Genomic DNA, 12,547 nt, shown 5'->3' on the forward strand with positions numbered 1-12,547 from the left:
GAATCCACGTATAACCTTTGACTCCCCCAAAAGCTTAACTACTGGTAGCCTATCATTGACTGGAAGTCTTACCAATAACATAAACCATTGATTAACACATATTTTGTACGTCATATGTGCCATATACTGTATTCTTAGAATAAACTAGAGAAAAGAAAATGTAATGAAGAAAATCATAAGGAAGAGAAAATATACTTACTGTTCATTAAGTGGATCATCATAAAGGTTTTCATGTTTGTCATATTCATGTTGAGTAGGCTGAGGAAGGAAGAGGAAGTTAGTCTTGCAGTCTCTGGTGGCACAGGTGCAAGAAAACCTTTGTCTAGGTGGACTCCAGCAATCCAAACACATGTTGTGAAAGGGTCAACTGTAATTCGTTCCTGGGAGAGCAAGAACTCACCTCCCTGGGAGGGCATTAATCTATTCATGGGGATTCTTCCCCATGCCCCAGACACTTCCCACTAGGCCTCACCTCCCAACACTGCCGCATTGGGGATCAAGTTTTAACATGAATTTTGGTGGAGGCAAACCACATGCAAACAATAGCACCTTGGAAAAACAAAATAAATGGAAATACTTGTTCGTCTTTATATGCCCATATGTAGCCCCAGTTCCTATACTGCCATGGCCAGGCTCAATTTTCAAGGTTAAGAATATGAAACTTTTAATTAGTAAGTAGACAAGATTGGACATTGTGGTTGCAGGGAAGGGGAAGTAGAATCTGAAATTCAGTTCTTCTCAGATTTGAGCGTGTGCCAGAATTGTCTGGAGGGCTTATTAAAGCGTAGATTGCTGGGCCCTACCCCGAGAATTCTTTATTAGGTCTAGTGTGAGACCACAGACATCTTATATATTTTCTTTTTTTTTTTTTTTTTTTTTTGAGAGGGAGTTTCACTCTTGTTTCCCAGGCTGGAGTGCAACAGTGCAATCTCAGCTCACCGTAACCTCCGCCTCCCGGGTTCAAGCGATTCTCCTGCCTCAGCCTCCCAAGTAGCTGGGATTACAGACATGCACCACCACACCCAGCTAATTTTGTATTTTTAGTAAAGATGGGGTTTCTCCATGTTGGTCAGGCTGGTCTTGAACTCCCAACCTCAGGTGATCCACCCGCCTCAGCCTCCCAAAGTGCTGGGATTACAGGTGTGAGCCACCACGCCCGGCAGAAATCTTTTTCTTCCTCACAGTACATGTGAAATAATTTGAGTGGCAAGTACATGAAATAATTTTTGTGTCAGTCGACAGTTAATTGAAATAGAAGTGTTAGCAAGTTGAGAAGACTAAATGCATAGAATACTTTAGTTATTAAAAGTAGTATAATTTTATACTGTTGTGAAAATATGAATAAGCTTACTGGCTCAAAAACAATTTGTTGGCTCAATTTTTTTATTTGCAGATTTGGTCTTTTTGAAGCCATGTCTGCTATTGAAATGATGGATCCCAAGATGGATGCTGGCATGATTGGAAACCAAGTTAATCGAAAAGTTCTCAATTTTGAACAAGCTATCAAGGTAGTTACCATTGTACTTTTTGTGTTTCCATTTATCTTTTGTTACTTCCTGTTAAAACATGGTGCTTAACAATGAAATGAAACGTTGTATTCAAGTCTGTTTCCTTCAAAGCAGCTCAAGTATATAAACAAGAATTAGTTATAACCTTTGTATGTTAAAGTCTGAAAATTGAGGTCTTCATTAAAATCTTGCTCTAAATTTCTGCATTTGTGTACTTTTAAAATTAATTTTTGAAAGCATTTGACTATTCAAATAGGAAAATTGGCTTGGGGGTTAAATTTTGTGTATTAATATATTCATATATAAAAGTAAATTTACACAAGTAAAATACTTGTGGTAGTGAATTTAAAATTGCTTTAGAAATTCATTTATACTTGCCATAGAGTTTGATTTTACATATTTTATAAAGAAAGATTTACTAGGCAAATGGATATCGTAAACAAAATTTACAAATAGTATAGTTAACCAACTTAAGTGAAGCATTTTAAAAAATCTTTAGTTTTCGGCTGGGTGCAGTGGTTCATGCCTGTAATCCCAGCACTTTGGGAGGCTGAGGTGGGTGGATCACGAGGTCAGGAGATCAAGACCATCTTGGCTAATACAGTGAAACCCCGTCTCTACTAAAAATACAAAAAATTAGCTGGGCGTGGTGGCAGGCGCCTGTAGTCCCAGCTAATCCGGAGGCTGAGGCAGGAGAATGGCGTGAACCCGGGAGGCGGAGCTTGCATTGAGCCGAGATCACGCCACCTGCACTCCAGCCTGGGCGACAGAGTGAGACTCTGTCTCAAAAAAACAAAAACAAAAAAAAAAAACTTTAGTTTTCTTTCTAAGTAGTTTTGGGTCATTAAAATGATTTATATTAATACTTAAAGCTGGTTTGAACTGTGCTTTTAAAATACTTGTTGATTTGGCTTTTCATTTTATATAAAGGCCTTTATTTTGATATTTCTTGTTGAAGACCTAAGATACATTGTTTTTACAATTATTATTTGTCAATTAAAAATAAAATTTATAAGAAGATATATTGTTTTTAAGAGTACAGAGTTAATTTGGTGTGATAGTTTTATCAGATGATAAGATAGCATTTTCTTAGAATTGCTGTTTTTAAATATTGAATGTTAGAAATCCAAAATGCTACTATACATAGTAACCATAAGTTTAAAAAATTTTCTGCTTATATGTCACATTCTTCCTCCTTTTTAGGATGGCACTATTAAAATTAAAGATCTCACCTTGCCTGAACTGATAGGGATTATGGATACATGTTTTTGCTGTTTGGTAAGAATGGAAATAAGACTATTGGTTAACTTTAAAACTGTGATTTACCTGAATCTTGTGATTTAAAAGCCTATACACTAATGTTGTGTATGAAATAAATGTAATACTTGGCCTAGTAAAGATGTGCATAAGATTGACAGGCCTAGTAATAGCATTTCATCTTGTTATCTACTTGATTTTACATTCTAATTTTCTGGGTGAAGGGATATTTTCTTTTCAATGAAGATAATATCATAGCCGTGGTTCACAATACCCTTTTCGTTCTCAAGTTACTCAAGTGATAAGTCTGTAATTGGAAGGTTTCATAAATAAGCATGGAATTGAAACAAAAGAGAGCTATTATGCAATGGCTTTGGAGAGATTTTTTCTAATCTAGGATAAATTGTAGTAAACTGGCCATCTCCTGTGAAGAAAATTTTTTAGTGATTTGTATATGCTGAATTATGTCTTCCCTAGAAAGTACTGTTTGTCGAGAAATTCTCATTTCTACTGCTTCCCCCCCGCCCCACTTTCTGACCATCCCTTTCTTTTTATATTGACATTAAATCATTTTCCTTAGAAATATGTAAAATTTATTCATTTGTTCATTCAGCATTTATTGATTGCTAGTGTGTGTACTTGTATTAGGTGTTTTATATGTATAGTTTTCACTTATGTTTTACATGAGCTTTATTAGGTATCTGTATTATCTTACTGCCTGTGATTACATTGCCTGGGAGGGGCCTAGCCAGAATCTTAATCCTGATCCTTCATCTTCCAAAGCTGTCTCTTTACCCCCTCAAAGATTTCTTTATTACCTTTTAGCAGTTTACAGTCCTAGTGGGTGGAGTAAAGAAAGGAGTCAAAGGATTGCTGGGAACAGACATGTGAATAAACAATTCTGACAACATGTAAATGCTTTTATGATGGTGCCGTGGGAACAGAGAGGAGGAGTTAATTATGTCTGAGAGAGTAAGAAAGGCTGTAGAAAGGAAGTAATACTGGTGTGAGGTACTAAAGAATGGTAGGCGTATGACAGGAAGATTCATGGTTTAGTAGGCAAAGAGGGTATATTGCATGGGCATGACAATGTGAAAATGTTCATTTTGGAAAATCATAAATAGCTGCTTAAGTCTGGCAGGGAGCCAAGTAGGAGGAGTGTGGGATTAGTGGAGAGTGGTGGAGAAGGAGGAAAGGGTAAACAGAGGGAGGATTTTTGCCAAAGTTGAGGAACTATTCTGTGAGACTCTTGGGACGGTATTTAAAAATTTGGACTTTAAAAGGCAGATGGTTTTTAGTCTGGAAAGTCTGTCTTCTGCACACTAGTTAATACCAAATACACACCTTAATTACAGAGTTTTCCACAAACATTTGTCATTTTGCAATGCAGTAGCGTATGTCTTACTCTACTGCAGAATTCTTGGGCTTAAGGTAAAAATAACTATAAACTTGGGCAAATGATTTAAACTCTTACTCTGTTTCTTTACATATAAAAGGAGAAAAATACCACCTTTCTCAAAGTGCTAGGAAAAAAATGAGATAAGATATTTGAAAATAATATAATATTTGGGACACAGTACTTACCCAATTTTGCCTATTGTTGGTATTCCCAACCTCTAGTACATGGTGCCAGACATATAGTGGTCACTTAGTAAAATAGTATAAAACAATTATCTTAGTGTTTTAGAAAGATCTCTAGTTGGGGGTATTAAATTAGAGATGGGAGGCAGGAAAACCTATCTAGTTTCTTGAAATAATCTAGGTGAGATACGATGTTGGCTGGGTTGTGGTGGTAAGGATTATAAAGTTCAATGAGTGTCTAAGGATCTGGTTAGTTCTATAATTGTGAATTTTCCAGTTTATGGATTTTTTATTGACTACATTGTGGAGTTGATTTCTTTTGGATGCTACATAAAGAGGCAGTCTTAATTTCATTAATGTCTAATATGTTGCAAACTGATTTATGTACGACAATGATTCCCATAGACACTTGAAAAATGTTAGTCAATGAAAGTGAATTCTAACGTGTCTTTTTTTTTTAAGTCTTGTGATTAATCTTATTTGGGTCTATGGTGGTCTGGCCTTTGACTCTAGGATCAATTTAGACTTTGCAGACTCAGTTTATCACCTTAAATATATACTCTTTTGTTTCTTTATAGATAACGTGGTTAGAAGGCCATTCACTGGCACAGACAGTATTTACATGCCTTTACATTCATAATCCAGACTTTATAGAAGATCCTGCTATGAAGGCTTTTGCTCTGGGAATCTTGAAAATCTGTGACATTGCAAGGGAAAAAGTAAATAAAGCTGCTGTTTTTGAAGAGGTAAGATTTCGTAATGTAAGAATTCCTTGGCCAGGTGCGGTGGCTCATGCCTGTAATCTCAGCAGTTTGGGAGGCCAAGGTGGGCAGATCACCTGAGGTCAAGAGTTTGAGACCAGCCTGGCCAACATGGTGAAACACTGTCTCTACTAAAAATACACAAAATAGCCAGGTGTGGTGGCATGCATCTGTAATCCCAGCTACTTGGGAGGCTGAGGCATGAGAGTTGCTTGAACCCAGGAGGCAGAGGTTGCGGTGAGCTGAGATTGTGCCACTGCACTCCAGCCTGGGCAACAGAGCGAGACTCTGTCTCAAAAAAAAAAAAAAAAGAAAGAAAGAAAAAAGAATTTCTGAAGTTCATTGACTACCTTATTCACTGTGATGTATTTAAATGATTTTGTGATATGTACTTTCGTCTACGTGTATATTTAAAAACAGTTTTTAAAAGTAATGCTGTTGCCATTTACAGATATATTGGGTAAAGTAATTCAGTTCTCTCCAAGAAAGGGCTTTCATCTTAGCATATGTTCTTTCTGTAGTACCATTCATTGAGTATCCGTATGTGCAGAGTACTGTTTTTGGATGTTGTGGGGATTCCCAGAGAAAAATGAAAGAGACAGCCCTTGTCCTCAAGTCTCTTAGAAGTTATAATACAAAAAGGGAGCTAAGGAGAACAAAGATATGAATATTTTAGGGTATAGACATTTTCCTTTAGTTTGTCCTAAGTACCTCACCTGAGGAAGTATTGTGAGTTTTAGAGATAGAAAGATTTTTTTCCCCTTTAGTATACAAAATAAGCTTTCAGACGCTGATAATTTTCAGGGAATTGCATCTCAACCTAGGACTACAAAAAAAAGAATTGTAAGGGAAAATGTGATAGCATTTGAAATTATTGATAACTATTTTTGTTAAATTCTTCTGTTGAAACTGATGTTTCTTTTTAGTGCTGTTACTGCTCCAGAATAAATTTCCTAGGATCCAACAGTGGTTCAGTGTATAGTATGTAAAACTTTTCTCAATTTATACTATGTATGTGAGAATAATTAAATGTATACCCAATATGTTTGTCCATATTTGAAGGTATGGCTTTTTTTTTTTTTTTTTTTTTTTTTTTTTTTTTGAGAGGGGGTTTTAGTCCTGTTGCCCAGGTTGGAGTACAATGGGGCAGTTTCGGCTCACTGCAACCTCCATCTCCCGGGTTCAAGCTATTCTTGTGCCTCAGCCTCCCGGGTAGCTGGGATTACAGGCGTGCACCACCATGCCTGGCTAATTTTGTATTTTAGTAGAGACCCGGTTTCACTGTGTTGGCCAGGCTGATCTCGAACTCCTGAGCTCAGGTGATCCACCTGCCTCAGCCTCCCAAAGTTCTGAAATTACAGGCATGAACCACTGTTCCTGGCTGTATGGCTTTGTGAGTTGTTTGAAATAGTGTCTACTTTTTATACAGTTGGTGGTTATTTACATATTTGTATTGATATGGGTATCATTATGGAAAATCTTACTCATTTGGATGGAATTTTAAAAAGATTAGTTTGAGTTAGAGAAATACAGATTATTTTAAATACTAGTATTTTCAAAGTACAACTAAAAGGCCATCAAAATCAATGGGGCAGAGAGAGGATTCCTTGAACAACAGTGTGTGAACAAGGTGATTAGCACCCTTGAAAGTTACTTTATCATCATTTCATATCAAAATTTCAGATAGCTGAAATGTGTTAAGTATAAAAAATTACTTAAAAATCAGGAGAAGATAGTTCACAGAAAATAAAATGGCCTTTAAATGTAAGGTGCTTAACCTCATTTTAATGCAAATTAAAACTGAAATGTCATGTTTTTACCCATTGTTGGCAAAGATTAGAAATTTTTTATAACAAGATTGATGAGGATGGTAAAACAGGCACTCAAATACTCTATGTGTGTGTCAATGAATATGAGCAGTCATTATTTCCCACTTCTTAGTCTTTTTTTTTTTTTTTTTAGAACTTCTTATTGGGGAATAATTTCAGATTAACAGCAATTATGGGAACCAGCACAAAGAACATGTAATTCGTATGCAGATTCAGCTACTATTAACATACTGTCCCATTTGCTTTTTTCACTTATGCGCGTGCTCCTGCTCATGCTCTCTCTCATGTATATATGTATGTATGTCTTTTCCTGACCTGTTAGTAAGTTGTGCCCATTAAAGCCTTCTTCGCTGTGACACTTTAGTGTGTTTCTTCGAAGAAAAAGGGCACTGTCCTGCAGAACCACAACACAATTATCAACTTCAACAAATCTGTAATAACAATGCACTATTCAGATTCCATTTTTGTTAATTGACCCAATCCTTAGTGTTTTTTCCCTACAATACAGGATCCAGTTTAGAATTATGTCCTGCATTTAATTGCGTATCTCTGTAGTATTCTTTAAGCCACATCAGATCCTTAGCTTTTCTTTGTCTCCGGTGACATTGATATTTTTGTGAACACAACCTTATCCTGCTTTTCATTTCTTAATAGGCTATGCCTCACTTGGGTTTATCTGTTCTTTCCTTACGATTAGATTAAGATTGTGCAATCTTGGCTGGAATATAACATAAGTGATGTGTGTTTTTCAGGGTGTCCCAACTGGAGGTACACTGTCTGTCTTTCAATGGCGATATTATTTTGATCAATCCATGAAGATTTTGTCTTATTACCATATGGTTACTGTTTTTTTCCCTTTGTATTTAAGCAATCTTGGGATACACTTTAAGACCATAAAAATATCCTACTGACTGAAGTCTCTCCCCTTAGATCAAATATCCATTGACGGTGCTTGCCTGGACTAATGTTTACTGTGATGGTTGCAAAATTTGTATTTTTTTATTCTAGTTCATTTTCCACATTGATCAGTCAGCACTTGACATCCTACTCTAAGCAAGACTCATACTTTTTTGATGGGAGTGTAAATTCTTAACGACTTCAGAAAAGAGCAATGTGGTGATATCTATCATAATCTAAAATGCACATCTTGACTCAGCAGTTTCACTTCTAGCACTCTATCCTACAAATATATTTGTATTTGTACACAAAGACCTGTGTACAAGGATATTACTTACAGAATTGTTTGTAGTAACTAGTTTGGAAACCACCTCAGTATCCATCAGTAGGAGACTAATTAAAAGATGTTACATTCATACGATCAAGTGCTTAGCTGCTGGCCAGGCATGGTGGCTCATGCCTATTAATCCCAGCACTTTGGAAGGATGAAGTGGGCGGATGGCTTGAGCTGAGGAGTTCGAGGCCAGCCTGGGCAACATATCCAGACCCTGTCTCTACAAAAAATACAAAAATTAGCTGGGTGTGGTGCTGTGTGCCTGTAGTCTCAGCTACTAGAGAGGCTGAGGTTGGAGGATCACCTGAGCCTGGGGAGGTCAAGGCTGCAGTGAGCTGTGATTGTGCTATTTTACTCCAGTTTGTGTGCAGAGTGAGACCCTGTCTCAAAAAAAGGGTATTTTACTGCCTTTAAAATGGAGGTCAATTAAAAAAAAATTGGAAAAAAAAAAGGAGATTGATTTATGTGTAGAGATAAGATTAGATTTCTAAAGTGAGAAAAGTTGGGTGTAGTAAAGCATGTATATAGCTTGCTACCACTTTTTTCTTTTTTAAAAAGGGAGGTAGCTAAATCTTCATACATAAGAGGATAACAGGTTTTGAGGGCTGGGGTATACACTTGTTTGCACTGTTGGGATTTTTAGGGTGTGTCTGCATTATTTTGTTTTTAAATAAAGTAAGTTTTTTAGTAACAGAAGAAATTGTAATTGAATTTTATTTCTAGGGGGTTCCACTTTGTTACCCAGGCTGGAGTGCAGCGGCATGATCGTAGCTCACTGGTAGCCTTGAACTCCTATGCTCCAGCGATACTTTGTCTCAGCCTCCCGAGTAGCTAAGACTGCAGATGTGTTCCACCACACGTGGCTAATTTTTAATTTTTTTTGTAAAGACTGGGTTTTGCTTTGTTTGCCAGGCCGGTCTCAAACTGCAGTGCTCAAGTGATCTTCCCACCCCAGCCTCCCAAAGTGCTGGAATTATAGCTGTGAGCCACCACACCTGACCTGTAATTGAACATCCATTTATATTCTGGATGAAGGTCTTACTAGGAAATGGGAGAAATCTTAAAGGAAGAGACTAATAGGACAAGAGTGATAGAAAAACTTTTAGGAAAAATAAAGATACAAAGATAAGACAATTTTTATGAATTATGATCGTGTTCAAATAAAGTACAACACTCAGGCCCAAATGAATAAATGGGCAATAAAATAAGTTGCTTATTTTATGAAGGAAGGTTATCGAATGTTTATAACACCTTTAAAATTTAGCTTCACTATAATCCAGGAAATACAAATGAAAATGTAGTTTGATTTTTTCTTTCTTTCTTTTTTTTTTTAACCTCACCCACCTCTTGATCTCAGATTTCGCGGCTCCTAGAACTGATTGATTTTCATGAATATAATTTTAAAAATGAAAATGTTCAATGTTGGAAGGAATGCAGTAAGTTGACACTTCTGTTTTTACTAGTATACATTAGCACAGCTGTCTTGGCAAACAGTTTAATAATGTGTATATCAAGAATCTTAAAAATACTGATATCATTTAAACTAGTTATTTCACCTCTATAACTCAGCCTTAAAGAAATAATTAGGCCGGGCGCTGTGGCTCACGCCTGTAATCCCAGCACTTTGGGAGGCCAAGATGGGGTGGATCACCTGAGGTCAGGAGTTCGAGACCAGCCTAGCCAACATGGCGAAACCCCGTCTCTACTGAAAATACAAAAATTAGCTAGGCATAGTGGCACATGCCTGTAGTCATACCTACTTGGGAGGCTGAGGTGGGAGAATCGCTTGAACCCGGGAGGCTGAGGTGGGAGAATCGCTTGAACTCAGGAGACGGAGCTTGCAGTGAGTCAAGATTGTACCACTGCACTCCAGCCTGGGTGACAGAGTGAGAGTCCATCTCAACAACAATAACAAAAAAGGAAGTAATTAGAAATATGGGTACTTTATGCCACATAGGGTTATGGTTGAAATAAATTATGGATAATTGATTACACATAATTTATTATGTATATTGAGTATGTAGTTATTAACATGATGAAAGAGTGCTTAATAACATGGAGAAATGCATATGTCAAAAGGTTAAAAAAAGCAGCATTGTAGCCAACTGTGTAAAAATAAAACTGGAAAGAGGAAACCAGAAGTTTGCTTCTGGGCCAAAAGATTCTGTTTTCTTCGTTTTGCTAAATTTTTCAGATTTTCCAGATAAGTTTGTCTTAGTCTTATAATTAGAAAAAAATACGAATCTAGTAAAGTCCTCAAGAGACCTAGTGATGAATAAGAATGATTTGGCCGGGCGCGGTGGCTCACGCTTGTAATTCCAGCACTTTGAGAGGCCCGAGGTGGGCAGATCACGAGGTCAGGAGATCGAGACCATCCTGGCTAACACAGTGAAACCCCGTCTCTACTAAAAATACAAAAAATTAGCCAGGCGTGGTGGTGGGTGCCTGTAGTCCCAGCCACTCAGGAGGCTGAGGCAGGAGAATGGCGTGAACCCGGGAGGCGGAGCTTGCAGTGAGCTGAGATCCCGCCACTGCACTCCAGCCTGGGTGACAGAGTGAGACTCTGTCTCAAAAAAAAAAAGATTTATAATGAGCAAATTATTGATTTAAATTGGATATTTCTGGAGTTCCTAGCTGCTGGTGTATTTTGTTCTCAGGCGTGTCTCCTGATCTGGAGACGTTTTCTGATTTCTTTCTTAACATCTTGCTCACATGCCCAAAATAGGAACTCTATCAAACTACTTTTCTTTTGGCATTCTGTATCTTGCAATATCGTACTGCCAGTGTTATCTTTGATTACCTCTTTCTTCTTACCCCTTACGTTCGGATTATTTTGCTTTGGCTTGCAGATGCCTTGAATCGGGGCACTGTTTTTTCTCTCATCCTTTCTGCTTTAGTTCGTCAACCTTAGGTTTGGCTTCCTTGGAGTTTCTGAACTCTTCTCTCTGGTCCAGTATTTTCTCTCTAGTTCATTCTCCATGTGACCAGCAGTTATCTTCCTAAAAATAGGTATCCTGTCACCCAGGCTGGAGTTCAGTGGCGCTATCTCGGCTCACTGCAAGCTCCGCTTCCCGGGTTCACACCATTCTCCTGCCTCAGCCTCCTGAGTAGCTGGGACTACAGGCACCCACCACCATGCCTGGCTCATTTTTTGTATTTTTAGTAGAGACGGGGTTTCACTGTGTTAGCCAGGATGGTCTCGATCTCCTGACCTCGTGATCTGCCCACCTCGGGCCTCTCAAAGTGCTGGAATTACAAGCGTGAGCCACTGTGCCCGGCCAAATTTGTTATGTGAAAATTTAAGTGGGGTGTGTGTGTATGTACATTTTAATAAAAGTACTAATACTTGTATGTAGTTTAAAAAGTTAAATAGCCCACTTATGAGGAAAAATAGTTCTCTGCTCTTTTTTTTTTTACTGTTCCATATTATTTCCATATATCTGGATATAATCTAATATTCTAACTTCTGGATTTAAGGATTTACTAACTTTAGCTTTGATATGTTACATTAGATCAGAATATATCATATATTACCTCTGCCCTTGCCCCAACTAGTAATCTAAAAGCTGGTTAAATCATTATGGAGCATCAATGTTGTTGTGATTGTATAAATATTAATGAGAGGTGAACCAAAGTAGTATATGCTTATATTTCCCTTCTCATACAAAATTTTGTTTTTCTTATATGTGATAATTGTCTCTCTTTTTGATTTGCTTAGTTTTCTATGTACTTCTCCCCAGTTCTTTTGCCCTCTATTGTGAAACCTATCAGATAATCTGTCAGTTGTATATATTTTTTTGAAAATGCTCCTCTTGAAGTCTTGTTCTCCAGCTTCAGTCTGCATCACTGTGTGCTATGCCCACTGCACAGCTGTGTCATTCTAGTTTTTTGTTCTCTGTTCTCCGGGAATTTCATTGTTTTGTTAGGTCCCTTGTTATCTGGCCCACGTGCCTTTATTATTCTTAGTTTATTGTTTTGCTTGGTGGAATATTTCCAGTTCTTCAGAGAGACAAGAAGGTAGATTTTGAGACCTGGTATGTCCAAAAAAAAAAAAAAAAAAAAAGTCTTCCCTACCCTCACACTTATTTGGTAAGTTGCTATTTACCATATAAATAGAAGTAGTCTTCCTACCTGCCAAAATGTGCCCTATATTCTGTTGCTTTTCTGTTATATAGATGGACCTTCTGTATTCCTAAGGGTGATAACTTCTGCTTGTGCATTGATCCCATGCTCTATCTTCAAAGATACTACTCTAGCAATTCTTCCCTGTGTTCTTTGCATAATGAATTTACCCCTCTGCTAGATAATTTACATCAGCATGCAAACGTGCTTTATATTCCTCTTGTTAAATCTATCATTTCTTAGCATAATATTGTCCTT

At 37.4% G+C, this 12,547-nt stretch overlaps 1 protein-coding gene across 7 annotated transcripts in view; it reads left to right on the top strand.

Annotated features, from left to right (window-relative positions):
* Positions 1 to 12,547, top strand: part of NAA35 (N-alpha-acetyltransferase 35, NatC auxiliary subunit) — an 81,780-nt gene that overhangs the window by 16,048 nt on the left and 53,185 nt on the right. For all 7 annotated transcript variants that reach the window (XM_003809171.7, XM_008961351.5, XM_055091990.1 and 4 more), the window contains exons 4-6: positions 1,394 to 1,508; positions 2,712 to 2,786; positions 4,925 to 5,092. In XM_003809171.7, the coding sequence (XP_003809219.2) occupies positions 1,394 to 1,508; positions 2,712 to 2,786; positions 4,925 to 5,092 (358 nt within the window). The remainder of the gene's footprint in view (positions 1 to 1,393; positions 1,509 to 2,711; positions 2,787 to 4,924; positions 5,093 to 12,547) is intronic.

This window comes from Pan paniscus, chromosome 11 (assembly GCF_029289425.2).
Source record: "Pan paniscus chromosome 11, NHGRI_mPanPan1-v2.0_pri, whole genome shotgun sequence".
Lineage (NCBI taxonomy): Eukaryota > Metazoa > Chordata > Mammalia > Primates > Hominidae > Pan > Pan paniscus.